Source organism: Tachyglossus aculeatus, chromosome 9 (assembly GCF_015852505.1).
Source record: "Tachyglossus aculeatus isolate mTacAcu1 chromosome 9, mTacAcu1.pri, whole genome shotgun sequence".
In the NCBI taxonomy this organism is placed as follows: domain Eukaryota; kingdom Metazoa; phylum Chordata; class Mammalia; order Monotremata; family Tachyglossidae; genus Tachyglossus; species Tachyglossus aculeatus.
This window is the reverse complement of record NC_052074.1, coordinates 59,515,793-59,538,761: the sequence shown is the minus strand read 5'-3', so window position 1 is coordinate 59,538,761 and position 22,969 is coordinate 59,515,793. Positions and strand designations below refer to the sequence as shown.

General features: G+C 38.1%; 1 protein-coding gene across 1 annotated transcript in view; it reads left to right on the top strand.

Annotated features, from left to right (window-relative positions):
• TTN (titin) overlaps nucleotides 1-22,969 on the top strand; it is a 326,517-nt gene that overhangs the window by 176,826 nt on the left and 126,722 nt on the right. Inside the window, exons 48-52 of the mRNA XM_038751738.1 lie at nucleotides 16,788-16,865; nucleotides 17,587-17,661; nucleotides 19,239-19,334; nucleotides 20,391-20,447; nucleotides 21,747-21,851. Coding sequence (XP_038607666.1) covers nucleotides 16,788-16,865; nucleotides 17,587-17,661; nucleotides 19,239-19,334; nucleotides 20,391-20,447; nucleotides 21,747-21,851 — 411 coding nt within the window. The remainder of the gene's footprint in view (nucleotides 1-16,787; nucleotides 16,866-17,586; nucleotides 17,662-19,238; nucleotides 19,335-20,390; nucleotides 20,448-21,746; nucleotides 21,852-22,969) is intronic.

Sequence of the window (22,969 nt, the reverse complement as noted above, 5' to 3'; positions counted from 1 at the left end):
AAGTTCCAATTACTGTTCCCAAAATACCAGAAACTCCACCAGCAAAAGGTATAGCGCCAAGTTTGAATCAAATGTGTAGGCAAAACACTATTCCATTGTCTTAGAAATGGCAATGGGTGGGAATGGAGGTTTTCTATATGTGCTTGCAACTTCTAAGTGCAAAAATACTAATATCTTTAAAGCACCTGCCATCCACAAGAAAGCTGTCCCAGAAAAGAAACCACCTGCAGTTTTGCCTCCAAAACCAGCAACTCCACCAGCAAAAGGTACAAAATCACCTTATGAAGAAATCCTGAGGTCACAACTCCATTTTGGGGTCAAAAAATTCTGTGTGAACATTGTTTTGTTCAGTGTTTGTCTTTGCACCTTTTAATTATAAAAATACTAATATCTTTAAAGAGCCCGAGGTCTTCCAGGAAAGTTTTCCCGAGGAGGAAGTTCCAATTACTGTTCCCAAAATACCAGAAACTCCACCAGCAAAAGGTATAGCGCCAAGTTTGAATCAAATCTACAGGCAAAACACTATTCCATTGTCTTAGAAATGGCAATGGGTGGGAATGGAGGTTTTCTATATGTGCTTGCAACTTCTAAGTGCAAAAACACTAATATCTTTAAAGCACCTGCCATCCACAAGAAAGCTGTCCCAGAAAAGAAACCACCTGCAGTTTTGCCTCCAAAACCAGAAACTCCACCAGCAAAAGGTACAAAATCACCTTATGAAGAAATCCTGAGGTCACAACTCCATTTTGGGGTCAAAAAATTCTGTGTGAACATTGTTTTGTTCAGTGTTTGTCTTTGCACCTTTTAATTATAAAAATACTAATATCTTTAAAGAGCCCGAGGTCTCCCAGGAAAGTTTTCCCGAGGAGGAAGTTCCGATTACTGTTCCCAAAATGCCGGAAACTCCACCAGCAAAAGGTATAGCGCCAAGTTTGAATCAAATCTGTAGGCAAAACACTATTCCATTGTCTTAGAAATGGCAATGGGTGGGAATGGAGGTTTTCTATACGTGTTTGCAACTTCTAAGTGTAAAAATACTAATATCTTTAAAGCACCTGCCATCCACAAGAAAGCTGTCCCAGAAAAGAAACCAACTGCAGTTTTGCCTCCAAAACCAGAAACTCCACCAGCAAAAGGTACAAAATCACCTTATGAAGAAATCCTGAGGTCACAACTCCATTTTGGGGTCAAAAAATTCTGTGTGAACATTGTTTTGTTCAGTGTTTGTCTTTGCACCTTTTAATTATAAAAATACTAATATCTTTAAAGAGCCCGAGGTCTCCCAGGAAAGTTTTCCCAAGGAGGAAGTTCCAATTACTGTTCCCAAAATGCCGGAAACTCCACCAGCAAAAGGTATAGCGCCAAGTTTGAATCAAATCTGTAGGCAAAACACTATTCCATTGTCTTAGAAATGGCAATGGGTGGGAATGGAGGTTTTCTATACGTGTTTGCAACTTCTAAGTGTAAAAATACTAATATCTTTAAAGCACCTGCCATCCACAAGAAAGCTGTCCCAGAAAAGAAACCACCTGCAGTTTTGCCTCCAAAACCAGAAACTCCACCAGCAAAAGGTACAAAATCACCTTATGAAGAAATCCTGAGGTCACAACTCCATTTTGGGGTCAAAAAATTCTGTGTGAACATTGTTTTGTTCAGTGTTTGTCTTTGCACCTTTTAATTATAAAAATACTAATATCTTTAAAGAGCCCGAGGTCTCCCAGGAAAGTTTTCCCGAGGAGGAAGTTCCGATTACTGTTCCCAAAATACCGGAAACTCCACCAGCAAAAGGTATAGCGCCAAGTTTGAATCAAATCTATAGGCAAAACACTATTCCATTGTCTTAGAAATGGCAATGGGTGGGAATGGAGGTTTTCTATATGTGCTTGCAACTTCTAAGTGCAAAAATACTAATATCTTTAAAGCACCTGCCATCCACAAGAAAGCTGTCCCAGAAAAGAAACCACCTGCAGTTTTGCCTCCAAAGCCAGAAACTCCACCAGCAAAAGGTACAAAATCACCTTATGAAGAAATCCTGAGGTCACAACTCCATTTTGGGGTCAAAAAATTCTGTGTGAACATTGTTTTGTTCAGTGTTTGTCTTTGCACCTTTTAATTATAAAAATACTAATATCTTTAAAGAGCCCGAGGTCTCCCAGGAAAGTTTTCCCGAGGAGGAAGTTCCGATTACTGTTCCCAAAATACCGGAAACTCCACCAGCAAAAGGTATAGCGCCAAGTTTGAATCAAATGTGTAGGCAAAACACTATTCCATTGTCTTAGAAATGACAATGGGTGGGAATGGAGGTTTTCTATATGTGTTTGCAACTTCTAAGTGCAAAAATACTAATATTTTTAAAGCACCTGCCATCCACAAGAAAGCTGTCCCAGAAAAGAAACCACCTGCAGTTTTGCCTCCAAAACCAGAAACTCCACCAGCAAAAGGTACAAAATCACCTTATGAAGAAATCCTGAGGTCACAACTCCATTTTGGGGTCAAAAAATTCTGTGTGAACATTGTTTTGTTCAGTGTTTGTCTTTGCACCTTTTAATTATAAAAATACTAATATCTTTAAAGAGCCCGAGGTCTCCCAGGAAAGGTTTCCCGAGGAGGAAGTTCCAGTTGCTGTTCCCAAAATACTGGAAACTCCACCAGCAAAAGGTACAGGCCCAAATTTGAATCAAATCTTGTAGGCAAAATGGTAGTGGGTGGAAACAGAGGTTTTTCAAAAGGTCTTTGCAACTTCTAAGTGTAAAAATACTAATATCTTTAAAGCACCTGCCATCCACAAGAAAGCTGTCCCAGAAAAGAAACCACCTGCAGTCTTGCCTCCAAAACCAGAAACTCCACCAGCAAAAGGTACAAAATGAACTGACGAAAAAATCACAAGGATATAACTCTGTTTTCTGATCTAAAAATGACATTCTGTGTGAACCTTGTTTTGTTCTGTGTTTGTCTTTGCATGTTTTAATTATACAAATACTAATATCTTTAAAGAGCCCGAGATCTCCCCAGAAAGTTTTCCCGAGGAGAAAGTTCCGATTGCTGTTCCCAAAATACCAGAAACTCCACCAGCAAAAGGTACAGAGCCACAGTCAAACCAAATCTCATGGCAAAACACCATTCCTTTGTGTTAAAAGTGATATTGGGAGGAAAGGAAGATTGTCTATATGTCTTTGCAACTTCTAAGTGTAAAAATACTAATATCTTTAAAGCACCTGCTGTCCACAAGAAAGCTGTCCCAGAAAAGAAAACACCTGCAGTTTTGCCTCCAAAACCAGAAACTCCACCATCAAAAGGTACTTAATCAACTTATGAAGAAATCCTGGGGACAGAACTCCATTTTCTGATCAAAAAAATTCTGTGTGAACATTGTTTTGATCTGTGTTTGTCTTTGCATGTTTTAATTATAAAATACTAATATCTTTAAAGAGCTCGAGGTCTCCCAGGAAAGTTTTCCCGAGGAGGAAGTTCCGATTACTGTTCCCAAAATACCGGAAACTCCACCAGCAAAAGGTATAGCGCCAAGTTTGAATCAAATCTGTAGGCAAAACACTATTCCATTGTCTTAGAAATGGCAATGGGTGGAAATGGAGGTTTTCTATATGTCTTTGCAACTTCTAAGTGTAAAAATACTAATATCTTTAAAGCACCTGCTATCCACAAGAAAGCTGTCCCAGAAAAGAAACCACCTGCAGTTTTGCCTCCGAAACCAGAAACTCCACCAGCAAAAGGTATTAAATCAACTTATGAAGAAATCCTGAGGTCACAACTCTATTTTCTGGTCAAAAAATGGCATTTTTTGTGAACATTGTTTTGATCTGTGTTTGTCTTTGCACCTTTTAATCATAAAAATACTAATATCTTTAAAGAGCCCGAGGTCTCCCAGGAAAGGTTTCCCGAGGAGGAAGTTCCAGTTGCTGTTCCCAAAATACCGGAAGCTCCACCAGCAAAAGGTACAGAGCCAAATCTGAATCAAATCTTGCAGGCAAAACACTATTCCTTTGTCTTAAAAATGGTAGTGGGTGGAAATGGAGGTTTTCTATATGTGTTTGCAACTTCTAAGTGTAAAAATACTAATATCTTTAAAGCACCTGCCATCCACAAGAAAGCTGTCCCAGAAAAGAAACCACCTGCAGTTTTGCCTCCAAAACCAGAAACTCCACCAGCAAAAGGTAGAGAGTCAACTTAGAAAGAATTTCTGAGGTCATAACACTGTTGTCTGGTCTTAGAAATGATATTCTGTGTGAATTGTCTTTATTTTTTATGTTTGTCTTTTCACTTTTAATTGTAAAAATACTAATATCTTTAAAGAGCTTGAGGTTTTCCAGGAAGTTTTTGCTGAGGAGGAAGTTCTTATTACTGTTTTCAAATTTCCGGATGCTCCACCAGCACAAGGTACATAACACCACTTTGCAGATTCTAGGGGTATTGTTTATGTGTGTTGATGTTTTACCTTTTAGTTTGATGAGTCCTAAAAGACAAATTGCTAATATCTTTAAAGTGCCTGAGAAGCCCAAAGAAGAGGTCCCCAAAAAGAAAGAACCTACAGTCGTTCATAAAATCCCAGAAGCTCCACCTGCTGAACTAGGTACATGCCACCCCCAATCCCATTCTAAAATCCAAACTATTCCCTGTGTTCTGGAAGCAATTTCCTTGGGTTAAATCCTTTGTTTTATTGTGACTCCTAACCGTAAAACCACTGATCTCTTCAAAGCACCTGAGCCTCCTAAGGAAGTTGTCCCAGATAAGAAAGTAGCTGTTGCAGAGCCCCGCAAACCAGAAGTGCCCCCGGTAAAAGGTAACATGAGGAAATTATTATTATTATTATTATTATTATTAATGGTATTTATTAAGCGCTTACTATGTGCCAAGCACTGTTCTAAGTGCTGGGGTAGATACAAGCTAATCAGGTTGGACACAGTCCATGTCCCACATGGGGCTCACAGTCTTAATCCCCGTTTTACAGATGAGAGAACTGAGACACAGAGAAGTTAAGTGACTTTACCAAGGTCACACAGCAGACAAGTGGCAGAGCTGGGATTAGAACTCAGGTCCTCCTGATTCCCAGGCCCATCTTCTATCCATTTGGTCACACTGCTTCTCAAGAAAAACACTTTTATGCCCCTGAAAATTATTTGCTGTAGTGAAATTGTCAATTGTCACTACTGTTGTGTGTAAAAAAACACTAATATCTTCAAAGGGCCTGAGGCACCCAAGGAAGTGATTCCTGAAAAGAAAGTGCCTCCTGCTGTTCCCAAGAAGCCGGAAATCCCACCCACTAAAGGTACATGTAACAGTCCACTGAATTCTGGGACAAAAAAAAAAAATCAAGTAGTGGAAATTATGTTGTGCTGTGTTAGTGGGGTTAATGTTATGTGTTGATCTTCATACCTTCTAAGTGTGAAATACTAATATCTTTAAAGTGCCGGAGGCACCCAAGGAGGCTGTCCCTGAAAAGAAAGTAAAGGTGGCTATTCCTAAGAAGCCAGAAGTTCCACCAGCCAAAGGTACATATATATCAGTCCCCCCGATCAGATTTTGAAGAGAAAACTTTTTCTTCTGAGATGAATGAGCCAAAGGGCTTGTGTTTTCCATTTGTCTTCCTCACTCCTAATTATAAAAATACTAATATCTTTAAAGTGCCGGAGGCACCCAAGGAAGCTGTCCCTGAAAAGAAAATAAAGGTGACTATTCCCAAGAAGCCAGAGGCTCCACCAGCCAAAGGTATCTGTCACCCCGATCTGATTTTGAAGAGAAATCTTGGCATTCTGATTTTGACAATATTATTCTTTCCATATGTCTTCATCACTCCTAATTGCAAAAATCCTAATATCTTTTAAGTGCCAGAGCCGCCCAAAGAAGTGGTTCCTGAAGAGAAAGTAACAGTGGCTATTCCCAAAAAGCCAGAGGTTCCACCAGCTAAAGGTACATAACACCCCCGATCTGATTCTGGAAAGCAATCTTCATCTTGATTTTGAAAATATTTTGATTTGCTAGGATGCTTATGCTTTCTTCAGTACTCATAAATACAAAAATACTAATATCTTTAAAGTGCCAGAGGTTCCCAAGAAGGTGGTCCCTGAAAAGAAGGTGCCTGAAGTTCTCCCTCCAAAACCTGAGACTCCACCACCTGAAGGTAAATAATCCATTGACCAAATTAGGGATAAAACGATTTATCTTTCAGTCCCCAAAATGGTCTGAGACCTAAATGTCTTAGCGTTTTAGGTGCACTAGAAGTTGATAGGATCTTAGACAATCTGAATATAAAATAAACTGATCTTTTTGAAGTGTACGAAGAGCCAGAGGAAATTATCGAAGAAGAAGAAGAAGTAGAGGAGCCTGTTGCAGTTCCTGAAGAAGTAGCAGTACCACCACCGACACTTCCACCTAAAGGTACATGGCAACTCCCTTTCTAAGGAGAGAGTTCTTGATAGTTCTTGATTCTGTGGTGGGTAAAAAAAAAAACCTTTGGGGGTTTCCAGTGCATTTCCTAAATAGAAAACACTAATATCTTTTAAGTGCCTGAAGTCCCCAAGAAAACTGTGCCAGAAAAGAAAGTCCCAGCTGCTGTTCCACCAAAAATACGACCACCTGCTAAAGGTATATACCAAATTCTAAAGGAAAAAGTTTTCTAGTGGAGAAAATTGTGTATCATGTACATGTGCTCAATTGTAAACATACTAATATCTTCAAAGTGCCCGAGGTGCCCAAGGAAGTAGTTCCTGAAAAGAAAGTGCCTCTTGCTGTTCCCAAGAAACCTGAAGTCCCTCCAGCTAAAGGTATATATGTTCAATTTTGAGTCCAAAACAGAAATCTTCAGGTCTTGAAAATGATTTTGTGCTGTGTAACTGTGGTTTGATGTAATGTGCTGATTTTCATCATGTCTAAGTGTGAACTACTAATATCTTTAAAGTGCCAGAGGTGCCTAAAGAGGTCGTTCCTGAAAAGAAAGTAACAGTGGCTATTCCCAAAAAGCCAGAGGCTCCACCAGTCAAAGGTACATATTGCCCCTGAATTAATCCCAGAAAATAAGTATCTGTCTTCTTGTCTCGAAAGTGAAATGTTACCTAAAACTCTTCTTTAACAACTTTTAGTACATTACATCTGTAAAGAATAATTCTGTACTTATAATCTAAAATAGTGTTGCTCTGGCCGAATGGTTTCTAAGTCAGACACAACTGAAATAGTTGCCCATAATATTTTTATGGTCCTTTTTCTTAAAAAAAATAAACACATTCTGACCTGATTCCTCATTCCCAATGAATTGGTCCAAGCTCAGCACCACCACTGAAATGGGAACCCTGTGCTCTTGGATCAAAATCCTGGGAATTTGAACCTGTGAAAATTTTGTCTGGTGTTTTGCACGTGTTTGTAAATGGAAAGTAAAATCATCTAATATCTTTGAAGTGCCCGAGCTGCCCAAGGAAGCTGTCCCTGAAGAAAAGGAACCAGTTCCTGTTCCTGAGAAAGCGAAGTCGCCCCCACCACCTGAAGGTACTTATAAACACAACCACATGCTGATTTCCAATGCCTGAGAAATTGGACTTCTTCATTGACTGTGATTTATGATTCACCACTTCTATTCAATTGTGGATTTGACTCACTTCATTGTTCTTATAACCTGGCTCCTACTCCCCTTCCTGGGGATTTGAAATGGAAAGGTACATGATTGAGAACAGTTTAGGTGGGAAAGTTTAAGGGAGGTTTTTTTTTTAATATTGTGTACAAAAGAGTTGGATTTTCACTTCACCGAAAATGGACCAGGACCAAAATTAGTAAGATTATTATGTGACCCTCATCTAGTATAACAAAATAATAATAATTAATAATAATAGGTTATTTGTGAAGAGCTTACTATGTGCCAGTCACTATTCTAAGCACTGGGTCCCTATCCCGCATAAGGCTCACAGTCTTAATGCCCATTTTACAAATAAGGGAATTGAGGCAAAGAGAGTTGAAGTGACTTGCCCAAGGTCACACAGCAGACTAGTGGAAGAGCTGGGATTAGAACCTATGATCTTTCTGACTCTTCATTCATTCATTCAATCATATTTATTGAGTGCTTACTGGGTGCAGAGCACTGTACTAAGCGCTTGAGAAGTACAAGTTGGCAACATATAGAGATGGTCCCTACCCAACAGTGGGCTCGCAGTCTAGAAGACTCTTGGGCCCATGCTTTATCTACTACTCCATGCTGCTTCTCCAATAAAAGTACCGAGTGATTATGCATTAAATGATATATTATATTGGTGGTTATTCCACTAGAAGAAGGGGACGGTGAAGAACATTTCAATGAAAGAACAAATTTCAACAGTGATACTGCAAATACATATCACCAGTTAGAAGGGGACAAGAATATTCTAAACATCTCTTGCCTCGCCAAACTCAAATCTGGTTCAGCAGAGGACAGCATCTGGTATAATTTAGTGTCTTCAGCTGCCCATGTTCATTTGGTTAAGATCTCATCATCAGTAACGCCACCATGGTAAACAACGAGCAATTATATAGCGAGCAAGAGATGTAACATAAATTTTCTACCTGTAAACTTGCAATGCCTGCAAACTGATTTTGAGAAAATCAGATCAGCACCAGAATAATAATAATAACGATGGCATTTATTAAGCGCTTACTATGTGCAAAGCACTGTTCTAAGCGCTGGGGAGGTTACAAGGTGATCAGGTTGCCCCACAGGGGGCTCACAGTCTTAATCCCCATTTTACAGATGAGATAACTGAGGCCCAGAGAAGTTAAGTGACTTGCCCAAAGTCACACAGCTGACAACTGGCAGAGTCAGGATTTGAACCCATGACCTCTGACTCCAAAGCCCGTGCTCTTTCCACTGAGCCACACTGCTTCTCTATATAGCTGAAACTAAAATTTTATTTTAGTTATTTATTCCAGTGGTCTGGAATGTCAGCTCCCAAATGCCATGTACCTTTCTTTCTTAAAACTGAATTACTGTCCTTTATCTGTTGACTGGTTTAATCCTGTTATTATTGCGTCTTTCATACTGTGCCAATAAAAAATACATAAACATACAATTGACTCTCTCTTCAAAGTGTATGAGGAACCTGAGGAAATCATCCCAGAGGTGGAAGTACCTGCTCCTGTTCCTGAAGAACCAGAGGCTCCTCCTCCTCCTCCTAAAGGTAGAGGCCAGCCCTGATCCCCTCGATGGTTTCATTTGCCATCTTTGAACTTTTTTGCTGTTTTCACTGCCCCCTTTGTCATGATAACAGTTTGTATTTTCTGTTGCCTTTTCAAATTGCTATCTAAAAATGCTACTCTTTTTCAAGTGCCTGAGGTGCCCAAGAAAGTCATCCCTGAAAAGAAAGTGCCAGTTGTTAAAAAGCCAGAAATTCCACCTGCCAAAGGTACAACTGTTACGTAGAAAAATTTGTGTAGTCTTAAAACGTAATTGTGTTCTGTAATTATGTAATGTGATCGTACAGTGTGCTCTGTGTGATTCAGGAATTGAATACTTAATAGCACTCACTGCCTTGAGGATGAACTTCTTCTTTTATGAAACATCAAATGTCTCTCTCCCTTTTGCTTGACAATAGGAGCCTAGTATCAGAAGCGTAAAACTATGAAGCCCCCAATATATTTTAAACTTTATAGATCCCCTCAGTGGTTTCATTTGCCATCTTTGAACTTTTTTGCTGTTTTCACTGCCCCCTTTGTCATGATAACAGTTTGTATTTTCTGTTGCCTTTTCAAATTGCTGTTATCTAAAAATGCTACTCTTTTTCAAGTGCCTGAGGTGCCCAAGAAAGTCGTCCCTGAAAAGAAAGTGCCAGTTGTTAAAAAGCCAGAAATTCCACCTGCCAAAGGTACAACTGTTACGTAGAAAAATTTGTGTAGTCTTAAAACGTAATTGTGTTCTGTAATTATGTAATGTGATTGTACAGTGTACTCTGTGTGATTCAGGAATTGAATACTTAATGACATGTCTGATTAAATTGTACAATGTGTCTTGTCTGTGAAACCATGTGTTTGTACCTTGTCCATATGTGGACCAGTTCTGTCTTTGAAACTGTTCTTAGAATTTTATCTCTATCTTCAAAATTGCTAAAATCAAATTAAACTAATATCTTCAAAGTTCCTGAGCTGCCCAAGAAACTTGTCCCACCAAAGAAAGTACCAGTTCCTGCCCCGAAGGAGCCAGAAGCACCAAAAATTAAAGGTATATAAATCACTGCTGAGACAATAATGAATAAATCACATTCTCTGCTGTGATTTTTTTTCATTTTTCCTTCAATGATTTATTTTGTTTTGCTCTTTGTGAATCTGTTTGTAACATATTGGTGTCACTGTTTTTTGGAAGAGTGTAACAATATTCGTCCATAAAAATACTGTCCTTAAATAGTTTTAGTTTTATTTTGCTTCTTGATACTTCTTAAATTCTTCAAACGGTCTGAAGTAAAACAACAATATCTTTAAAGTCCCTGAGGTGCCCAAGAAAATAGTTCCAGAAAAGAAGGAACCTGTCGTCGTAACCCCAAAACCAGAAGTTCCACCAGCGAAAGGTACATAGACGGAATAATCATCGCATCCTTCAGCAATTGTCAAAAATTTGGCACTGTCAATGTGTTCATATGTTTCCTCAGAAGAGTGGATAGAAAATTGGAATGGGAGAAAAAAGGAGTTGGTGGGAGAAGGGAGAAATATTAGGAAGAGAGACTGAATCTGTGATTGTCATTACCAACAATGTCATGAATGTGGAACAAGAGCTGACTGTCAGTAAATTTGGGGGTCAGTTCTAAAGTGTGTAGCGGAAGGTCTTTCTTTGTTTTGTGTTGCTAAATATTAGCCTTTAGCAGAGATGTTTAAAATAAATGAAAATAATCATCAACCAGTCATATTTATTAAGGACTTACTGAGAACTATACTAAGCACTTGGGACAGTACAGTACGGCAAAGTTGGTAGTCACATTCCCTGCCCAGAATGAGCTTATAGTCTAGAGGATATAATAGCATAATATCATAATATCTTTAAAGTGCCTGAAGTGCCCGAGAAGGTTGTTCCAGAAGAGAAACTTCCTATCATTGTTCCTGAGGAACCAGAAGCTCCCCCAGTCAAAGGTACAAATTCCTATTTTGTCATATAAGAAGGCCATTTTGTGCTCTGTCAACACGCTTTTCCCCATTAATCTTTATCCAGATATACTTTATATGTTGTTTTTGTTTGTATTGAGATTTGCAACAGTCATGTTTTTGTCACCTGTAAAAAATATTACAGGGCGTTTTTGCGTCCGCTGTGATTTGGTTGCTTTGAATGATAGCATTGAAATATGAATAGAATGCCGTCATGTAATTAGAATTAAATAATCTTTTTCAAGTGGAAGAATCTCCTGAAGAGGTTATTTATGAAGAAAAAGAATCCATTACAATTGATAGAAAAGAAACACCCCCTGTTGAAGGTATCCATATATATTTTTTCAACCCCATGAAAATTCTTGCAGAAATATTGAATCACAGTTTAACTTATATTTTCATACATAGCAGTAAAACATAAAAGTACCTAGTGCACTCTAAGTTATTGCTTGATCTTTCTACCAATTAAAGTTCTAATTGGGTCACAGTTAGTCAAATTAACCCAAACTAAATATACAAGGCCAAAAATTGTTCAATTTATTCATAACCACAACTAGAGTCTCTACAATTATACTTAAATCTGGATCAGGCCAAGTAAGTTTTCCCTAAACATATCATCTTAAATCCTCATATTAAAAAAAGTATCATATTTTAAGAGTAATTCTCTAGTTATGTCTTAGTATACCATTATAGACTTTGTGTGCTTTATTATTCTTTGAGTTTGTCTGTGTCAGGTTTGTGTGTATGACTTTTACAATTCTTCCAGAAATTTTTTAAATAGCAATCTTATATTTCTTATCAATATTCTTTAAAGAACCTGAAGTCATAGAGCATATTGAACCTGAAGAACCAGAGCCAAAAATAGAAGAAATACCAGTGAAAGGTATCCAATCTAGGCTATACCTTCCCATTATAAGTAAATGTACTACAATCTTAAATTGTATGGGCTTAACATGTTAGCAGATTAAGTCTAAGTGAATCTTTCTTTGGGAAATTAATTCTTGGCAATGTGCCGCAAACTCTTGTAAACTATTATCTTCTGTCAGTGTGGTGTATATGTTTTTCATGACATGAATAGCATCACCACTCAATTTCCCATTCCCTATGTACTATGTGTTTCTTGTTTCATGTAACAATGAAAAAATAAGAGGTTGTTTCAGTGTGCATGTTTCTGCCTCTTGTCGTGATGCCCATCTACTAATTCTTCCGTGACATTCTTTCAAGAACCTGAACCAGAAAAGAAGGTTCCAGAGAAACCAAAACCGAAACCAAAGCCTCGGGTTCCCGAGCCACCAAAAGAGGATTTGAAAAGTCAAATATTTCAACTTAAAGGTATTCTGTTCTTTGGCAAAGTGCTTGGTAAACTGCGGCAGAGCATCAATTCAGTTCATTGCAATGATGCTTGCCAATTATAGTCTTTCAGAAATATGTTTTTGTAGACCTATTGCATGTTTGAACAAGGATGTGTGGTTTTTCTGTCATTTTTCTAATTGATCTTACTCATCTCTGGAAAAATGATGTAATGAACATTCACTAGTGCCTAACAAGCAATGCCAGATGCGAAAAGAGCTTTGAAGTGAATATATCAAGTCCATTTATGTTTTGGTGATCTTGGTCCTTGTTCTTAACTCTCTATGCATAAGGGTAAATGGACTTTTTTGAAGCCTGTTGGGCATGCGGAACTTTTCAGTCTTGGGCATGTTTTTATTTAAATGATTTTGTATCTTTCTAGTAACATTGCTATATAGAGTATACACTACGCTCGATTTATGTTCTTGAGAAAATATCCTGTACTAAACACTTTAGTAAGGTAAAAATTGTTGTATCCTTGCATTTAAAATGAATATCCATTTAGGAAGTTTTAGACACCTCTTGTGATCATAATCGATTTATTAGCCTCAAATTTCAAGAGGCAAGGGAACATATCGTGAGCATCTGAAAAGATGACTGGAGGATCTCCAGTTGTCTTCACAGCTTTGCCAAATGATTTTTCTATTTCTTCTATCACCAAGTGTCTCTTTCTGTAAAATACAGGAAATCATTATTCTTGACTGTACAACTTCAAAACTGCAAAGCATTATTTTGATGCTATTCATGTGGTTGACATCAGTAATTCTCTTCTGACCTATGGTTTGGAGACTTGTTAAGTACAGAGTCAATATAACTTAGTTGTAATATTTTTTCCAGGAAGTGCCTATGCTTGTCTCTTGTTCAGCAGAAGCTAATCATCACTCCATCCAGAATCCTGGAAAGGGAACTAATGAAAGGTCATCTCCTTTCTTTGCCTAATTCTCTAGAGAGTCTGATACCAGAAAACAAGACTAACAGAGTCAGTTTTTAAAGGAGAGGAATTCAGACACAAGGGAAAGATATTCATATTTTGACTAAAGAATATGAAAGATTATGCACCACATTGAGGGCTTCAATGATATCTTTATTTTTCCTGAGGACTGAATTGTTATCTTCTGAGACAGTTTTGACATTACATTCCAGTTCGCATTCCAGTTAGAACGATTCATTCATTCATTCGCATTCCAGTTAGGACGATTTAGTCCTTATGAATGCCTGCACTGCCTGCTGTTAATGTTGTGTGACTATTTGAAAAGCTTTCTTTTAGCTGCTGAAACTGGAATGCTCATTGGCCTTTTGCCAATTATTTTGGATGAGTTTAACTCAAAACAGATAGATAATGAAAATCAAAATATCTTCTTTAAAGCTGTTTCCAAGAAGCCTGTGCCTGAAAAGCCTGAAAAAGTGGTTCCAGAAAAAAAGGAGCTCTTCTCCCTAAAAGGTATTATTTTGGTTGGGAAAAATATATCAATACGTTCTTCCATCATGCTTTTGGCTCTTCCTGACACTGCAGGACACATATTCATGGCAACTTGGCTTGTTCGTGGTCTACCATTCAATCACGGCATTTCTCATTGCAGTTCTTATTTCCCCAGGCTCTTCATATTGTTTTGTTTGGTCCAGATTAATTTAAAATGCTAGTCAAGAACAGATAGGCATTTATCATCTGCATTCAATTTCCTAATCTCTTTGATATAATAACAGTCATCATCACAGTGGCGGTCCTTAATTAAAAATACAGTTGGTGAGAAATTCTGCAGCTATTATCTGGGGATAAAGTATTGGAGTAAATGAAGTAGTTTGGTAACACTGGAAGTTATGCAGTAATAACCAAGAGGAAAAATCAGGCAAAGAACTTATTAGTCCCACATCCCCTCCATTAGGGTACTTTCCATTTATCCCAAATGTTTTTCTTGAAATTATTACATGAAGTAAGCAATGAGTAGAATGAGTCTATTGTTGCCATAGGTCAAGGCTGGAATTTTTTTCTTGAATACATTTTCCTAAATACAGTGAAGGGTCTATGGAAACGAGGGGTCCAGAAATCAGATATTTAAAATAAAAGTGTACTCCTAAATGATACAGCTGGTATGTTGGTTTGCTCTTTGAACAAAGAAAGAAATTAACCTTCAAAGTCTTCTTGATTTGTGTTGGATTTCTTTATCAATAAGTTGTCCTTGGCCAAGTCACTTGCTATCTTTAACCTTCATTTTTCTCATGAGAAAAATCTGAATCAAGATGATATGCACTTTGTGGTTCTAATGAAAATTTACTAATAGAGTGATGTAAAGAACTTGTAAAAGCCCTGTTTAAATCCTCCAGTAATTTGGTTAGACTGTTCTGTCATTTCCATTTCCAGCAGATTACCAAATCAATCCTCCAGTAATTTGGTAGACTATTTTGTCATTTCCATTGCCAGCAGATTACCAAATCAATCTATCAATAGTATTTACTGAGTGCTTAATATGTGCAGAGCACTGTACTAAGCACTTGAGAGAGTTTAGTACAACAGAGTTAGCAGACACATTCTCTGCCCACAACAAGCTTACAAACTCATTTAGTTCTGAAGTGAAATAATAGTACCAATGAAAAGATTTTAATGTAGTTTTCAAAAATATTTTCAGGTAAAATGTCTGAAACAAGAAAGTGTCCTTTTTATTTCCATTCACATCTATTGTTATAAAAAAAACCTTCTATTTATGCCAAAGTTTGCTCTCTGTTTTTGATTATGCAATATTTAATGTTGAAATATTAAGTTAAATTTTATGCATGATTAAATATTTCAACTACATTTTAATTATGATGCTGGATATAGTTGAAGTTTTCAGTAACAATAATTACTAAAATATATATTTACTTTATTCATGTTTAAGTTACACCAAATCATTGAAGCTCATATCCATATTCTTTACATAATTTTATTTTCCAAATTAAGAGTATCCAATTTAGATGTCTAAATAGCAAGTAATCTAAGAGAAATAGTGATATCAATTCAGGTACCAATCAGTTGATTTAACTTTATAAATTCATCTGAGATTGTTTATTGGTTAACCCTGATTGATCTCAGTAAAGGTATATAGATTATAAAAATCTGGAAGTAGGGGGTTTTTTGGAGGCATAATGGGAGAATTTCCTCAGTGCCCAGAACAATATTCTGAAGACGACCATAAAGATGCTCTATAACTGGAATGAATGACCGACTCTCAAGGAAAACTTTTTGTGTAACTTAATGGTCTCCAAATATAATGACCAGTTGCTTCCATCTCCACAGAGGATAAAACTTTATGAAATTGGAATAAATTTGGCATGAGAGATTTACATTAGATTTAAGGAAGGATTTCTTAGTATTTTATGGGTGGTAAATCTTGGATGAGTACCACGAGAAACTGTTTTTTCCTCTTTAGATATTTTAAAATATTATATCCCTGCTTAAATTTAAACAAAAAATGGGTTTATTGAACACTCAAATTCTGCTCTCAATTCTGTCTTTCTGATCATGAGCCATAAGAAATCAGATCAGATCTCACTTTTTCATTAGTGCCATATTTGAATCTGATGGACAAATATATAGAATGAGAGAAAAAGAGGCTCTTCAAGCTCAGAACATTAGCACTGAGACGGATATATTTGCCCAAGAAAATTGGCTTTTATATCCTCTCATCAGGAATAGCAGAATTATAGGGTCATGCTGAAATAATAAAGGAGCATGAGGTGATTTTCTTTTCATTCCCATGAAATTGGAAAGCTGGTAAAATGGTCACACAGAGGAGGTTGGCAAATGGCAATCACACTGGGAAGTGAGGGGTCTTCTACTCTGTTACGTTCCTTCCGATCTGAGCCACCAGAAAGATAGTAGAGTCACAGTAGTACCTTCAACTCCCTTAAGCTTTCTCCTTTGTCTCTTTATATTCTTGGACCAGTCTCTCTACCTGTCATTAGGAGTGTTTAAAAGTCGCTACATGTTTCAAAAGTATATGCAGTGCTAAAGTCATTCCTTCCACTTGTAATGGCATGTGGGGTGGTTAATATTCCATAAGAGTGTATCATTTGAACAGGAAAAGAAACCACACCCTACATAGTTAATTTTTGCATTTTTAACACAAATTCACTTATAATATCATAGTGGTCTGGAAAAAAGTGCATTTATAGAGACAATAAGAGTGGGGTTAGTTCAAGTGCAACGGTTTGAAATACATCCATGATTTATTTACAGTTGTATAACAAAAATGCATTTTGATGCCCTGTAGAGTACCAGAAATTTGTTTGGGAGCATTTTGTTGGCTTTGGTTACTAATTAATTCATGAATTCATTTTAAAACTTTAAATTATATTCTTTTAAGCTCCAGCTGAAAAGAAGCCACACAAATTACTGCCTGAACCAACACCTAAACCAAAAGAAGAAATTGTTCTGAAAAAGGGTATAGTATTTTTACCATCTTATCAAACTGGTATAACTAAAGAAAGGGTGAACTGGAATGCTTGTAAATGAAGTCCAACCATGCATTTCAGTAAATTGTATTTCCATAGCCTTCAGTTCATCAGTTTGAATTGCAATTCAGGATATTGCATACATTGTGATGTCTACCTGTACCTTTACAAGTTATTTTATGAAACAAACACAGCAGACTCTTGTGGTCCTCCAAAGTTTTCTGAAATTTCCAGGGAATTTCTGAAATTTCTCTAAAATCTGTGGGACAAAATGCATGATGTTGTCCAATAACTCATGTGAATTATCAAATAGCAAGCAGCCACGGGGGAGGGAAACTAAACCATCACTGTGTCAGTCCAAGAAGTCTGGAGGAAAGTTGTAGGAAAAGTCCCCCTTAACACCCCCCCATCCCGACTCCCCAAATACCAGTTTTCCATCCAGTCTTTCTGCCCCTCCATGGAAAGCTGTAAATTCAATACCTGTTTTCTTAAAGCCTACTTTGAGTTTGCGACCCAAATTAAGTTCTTTTAAATGGTTATCATTGAAAAAATTATTTTAACCTCTAAATTACGTAGGCATTTGATTCGTTTGTGAAATTATATTCTAGATCTGTAGGTTGCATGCTTTGCATCTTTGTTTGTTTTGTCTACCACCTGTCAATCTCCTCATTTGCTTTCATGATTTACATATAAACCTTTTTGTCTTTAAAGTTCTGAGACCAAGCCCAGAAGAAGAAGAACATAAAGTAGAACCTAAAAAAGTAGAAAAGATTAAAAAACCTACAGGTAGGAAGCAAAATTATTCGGCCAATTTATGACAATGTGTTTTTTTTAAACAAACAAACAAAAACAAGAGTATGTCATAAAATGTTTATTTTGGAATCAAAAACCGAGTTCTACATATATGTTTTTTCTCATCCATTGCTTCACAATTTCCGTCTGTGTCCAAGTCTCATCAACCAGCTTCCGCTTCCATTCTTAAATTCATTCATTATATAGGATAACCAAGGGTATCTCATCATTTTTATATTACTTTGGAAAGCTGGTTGCAAGGCTCCTGACTCTTGGGAGGAAGGGATTCAGGGTAAGAGCCTGGGTGGGAAACTGTTGGAATATTCAGGGTGGACTCCAACACACTCTCTGCTGAGATGGAGGAGCCCAATAAATGGAACAGTGCCAATAGCCTGGTGACGGGTAGCAGAAGGGAGGCAGTGTGGTGTAGTGGAAAGAACACTGAACTAGGAGTCAGAAGACCCGGGTTGAAGTCCCAAATCTACCACCTGCTGAGTGTGTGACCTTGGACAAGTCACCTAATCTCTTTTTGCCTCAGGTTCTTCACCTGAAAATGGGGATAGGATAACCTGTTATACCTCCCTTAGATTGTGATCCCTGAGGGAACAGGAACTGTGTCCAACTGGTTATCTCATATCTTCCCAGCCTAATGATGCATCATTGTTTTTAATTTTTTTTATTATTAATAAGTGCAACCATGGGAAAACCCAACAGCAGGGAGAATGCTTTCCAGTGAATTATTTATTTATGGAATTGATTGTCTCCATGATTTATGTAAATCTCTATGATGTAGTGAAGCACTGTGGCTTAGGGGAAAAAGCACGGGCTTGGGAGTCGGAGGATGTGGGTTCTAATCCCTGCTCTGCCACTTGTCTCCTGTGTGACTTTGGGCAAGACACTTACCTTATCTGTGCCTCTGTTACCTCAACTGTAAAATAAGGATTATGACTGTGAACCCCAAAATGGGACAACCTGATTACCTTGTATCTACCCCAGCACTTAGAACAGCACTTGGCACATAGTAAGTGCTTAACAAATATCATTATTATTATTATTATTGCTATGTATTAAGCCCTGGGATAGACACAAGATCATTCAACCAGATACAGTCCCGCTTCTATTGGAGGTTTACAGCATGAGGTGATAGGGAGCACAGGGGAATTTCCCAAAGTATTTTAATCACAGAGAACTAGTTTGGTGAGAATCAGGGGGATCATTAGAGGTGAAGATTGGGAGGTGACATGGACAGGGTTGCCAGTGTTAACTTTGTCCAACCAAAAAATGCTTAGCCCTTGAAAGCTAGCAGGGTGGTAAAGGTGAAGGGCCAATCAATCAATCAGTCAATATTTTAGTGCTTAATATGTGCAGAGCACTGTACTAAGCACTTGGGAGAGTGCAATAGAACAGAATTAGCAATGACAGGAAAAGGAAATATGAGGATGAAAGGTTAAAAGTAAGTTGCACAATGATCAGGAGAAGAGTCCCTTATCAATGAGTTTTGAAAAGTGCATTGCTGAATTCAGGCCAGTCAAATGAAAATGGTACTCAAAAATGCAATTACTATTTTAAAGTAATAGAACCACCAAAGGCCGTGGATGAAGTTGAAGCACCACCTGCGGATGTTCCGAAAAAAGTGCATAAGAGAGAAATTCCCCAGAGAGAAAAAGGTACAGTTGTATAGACACCTTCTGGGTAGCAAGACAAGGAATTTGCATGTTCTGTAAAACCATGCTAATTAAATATTTAAGTCCCTATTCTATCTCATGAAAGGGGTTAGACCCAGACCAAGGTAAATTCCCAGATGAATAGTTTCATCCCTAGTCAGATTTTCACATGGGTAGGGGATGATATCACCTCTCTAAAACTGAGCACAGGGATTTTATGCAATTTCCCAGCAAATAAGCATTGTGTGTAGAGGGCACATACATAGATAAATCTTCTGTAGTATGGCAGGATGGGATAATAGCCATCCCCATTCCCTGGGATTCTTCCAGAGAGACAGTGGAAGCCTCTTGGCCACTACAATGCCAACTCCTTGAAATACAAGAGGAACCTGGCAGCAATTCTCCCTTCAAATTACGCTTGGCCAATTTCAAACAGAGAAGGCTGAAGCAATTGGACGGGGTGATCTCCACTCCGAGGGCCCAGGCAATGTTTTGATTATGCTTTTCTGAACCAGAAGGGGGAAATGGGGCACAGTGGTCTATAGTCACACCTATCAACATGTCCTTTCTCAATGCATGAATTTATTAATTTTTAAAGTACACCCACATATAGAGGCTAGATGGGAATTCAACAGCCTCATCAGCCAGACCCCACACACTGATGAAATCTCATCATTTGATAGTTATTCATCCTTTTTGAAGAAGACACCAGTGATGAAACTCACACTTGAAAGGATCAGTGCAAGATCCAAGAGTCTGTCCCATCTTTATTAGCTTTGCCTCTGAACCCCGGAGGACACCTCCAAATATACAGCTATCTAACTGTCTGATTTTGGGAATAAAAAGTGTAAAGGTGGCAGATGTTAAAATCAACCATAATAGATTGTTTTGTGATTATCACTCTTCTCTAGAAAGTCCAAATTCCAAAGTGAAGTCAATTTCTTGATATGGGCTGATGCTGTACACTTTGAAATTGTCTACCGTATCTCTCTATTTGAAAGCATCTGTGTTGTTCAGAGATATTTGCAATCGTTGATTTATCATTATGGATTTTTTCAGTGCCTGAAATTAAACCAGCAATCCCTCTGCCTGCACCTGAACCCAAACCTGTGCCAGGTAAAAGCCTCCATTAGCAATTCCGATCTAATAGTTTGAATGATAATTTGTCACTGTACATGGGAAAAGGATGTAGCTGTCCCTAGAATAGCCAGTAGGCTAATCTCTATAAAACAATACCTTTTGAAACTCAAAGGAACATGTAGTATTAGCAAATGCATATCACATTAACATGACAACAGGAATACCAGCAATTATCATTTGTGTTTCTTAATTAATCCTGTCTATTATTTATAAACTGTTCTCTCTCTCTTGGCTATGGTATATTCAATAATTTATGCCAACTGACTCCCTCATTAAACATAGATAGGCTCCTGAAGAGTAGAGCTCTTTCCTTTATTTCTTCTGTATTCATTCAATCGTATTTATTGAGCACTTACTGTGTGCAGAGCACTGTACTAAGCACTCGGGAGAGTGCAATACAACAATAAACAGACCCGTTCTCTGTGCCCACAATGATCTTATGGTCTAGGGAATGGTTGGGGGAGCTGGGGGATGGGAGGGGTTGTGTAAGTTCCACAGGCACCCAAAACAATAATCTATGGACATTGAGGGCTCAGTAATGCCTTAGATTTTAAAGATCTGCTTGCGCAGAACTTGACTATAAATTTGTGGAAGATACAGAGGTGTAACATACAGATCCTGCTATTGCAGACTTTACAGGATATGGGGAGGAATGCCCAAACCTAAGCTGGCTATGAGGATGCAATAGTTAAGGCTATACGTGCAGTATCAAAATGAAAAGCCCAGTTGGATAAATACATTAACTATTACAGGGTATATTGCCAGGGTAATGGAGGGGATTAACCAGGGAATGTCCGCCAGTGGAGGCAGGTGTATAGAAGAGCCTTGGGAGAGTGGAAACGTGGTTTTGTGTAGCTGAAGAGGTGAGGCATTCCAGAGGAGAGAAGGGGAGGGAGAAGGATAGTATTCTGACCAATTTGTCAGAGTGCGGGGGAAGTGTAGGAATTTACCTGAGAGGGGAGAGCACATAGAGAAGGGAACCCACAGTTGGGCGGGCATGTGTTGTGCAAAAGACAATGAGGAGCCACTGGAGGCCTGGAGAAAGGAGTGATGGGGCTCCAAGAGGCATTTCAAAGAATGAGTTTCAGTATTGAAAAACGCTGTAGAAGGTAAGCTCATTTTGGGCAGGAAATGTCACTGTTTATTGTTGTACTGTACTTTCCCAAGTGCTTAGTACAGTGCTCTATACACAGTAAATGCTTAATAAATGTGATGGAATGAGTGAATGAAGTACATAACTGGAATGTACATAACTGGAATGGAAATCTCTTTCAGAAGTGAAAATGGTTCAAGTAGCTGTGGAACCAGCACCAGTACCTGCCCCGGTACCTGCCCCAGTACCTGCCCCAGTGACCAAACCAGTGGTTATAAAGAAAGCAGGTATTTATCTTGAGTTAACCAAATGCTTGGAACATATCAAAGAAGAACCCTTACCAAAGGTCCTCCTGCCTGAATATGGAAGTATATGCATCATGTTAATTTTTTTATGCTGCCTCTTCTGGTATGTTTTACTGTTTCTGATGTTAAGTGCTTCCCGTTCTAGTTTGTTCCTTGAGGTTTCACAGAGTACATTTTGTTTATTACCCCTGTAGTTATTCTGTTTACCTACCTAGAAATGCAGCAGTGGTTGGTATGGGCAGGACTACCCTATGATTTAGAAAGGATTACTTCTCAAAGAGCTTGGGTTAGTTTGCAAACTCACCTGAAGAGTTTAGCCAGTTAAATAATCATCTAGTGACTTGCTGATATAGGAATCTATGTGATTAGAATCCCAATTAAAGTGACTCGCTTATTTTTCATGAACCATTAACCCACCTCCAAGTTACAGTAACACTGAAGCCAGAAAGGACCCGATTAGGCATCTGAGAAATCCACCTTCTGGGTGCATCACCATATCTTTTTCTTTTAATGGTATTTGTTAAACACTTACTATATGCCAGGCGTGTACTAGGTGTTGTGGTACATATAAAATAATCAGGTTAGACACAATCCCTGTCCCACATGGGGCGCATGGCCTTAATCCCCATTTTCCAGGTGAGGTGACTGAGGCACAGAAAAGTTAAGTGACTTGCCCAGGGTCACACAGCAGGCAAATGGCAGAGCCGGTATTAGAATCCAGGTCCTTGTTCTTTCCTGTAGGTCATGTCGCTCACTTTGAAAAATCCAATACTCTATATTGAATTTATGATGAATGTGGAAAAGATATGTTCTCCCACCCAGAATTTGTAGAGGAGAAAAACAAAGCATTAAAGGTGAAACAGAGAAAGATCTTGTTTCGAAAAAGCTATAGATTCAGCTAACTTCATCTGACTAACACTCTGACTGAGAGATAAGGGGAATTAATACCATTCGGTTGTGGAATTTAAGAATTTACTGTGTGCCAAGTACTATGCTAAACAAAATAATCAGATTGAAAACAGTGCCCGTCCTACATGGGATTCAGTTTAAGGGAGAGGGAGAACAGGTTTTTAATCACCATTTTCCAGATGACGAAACTC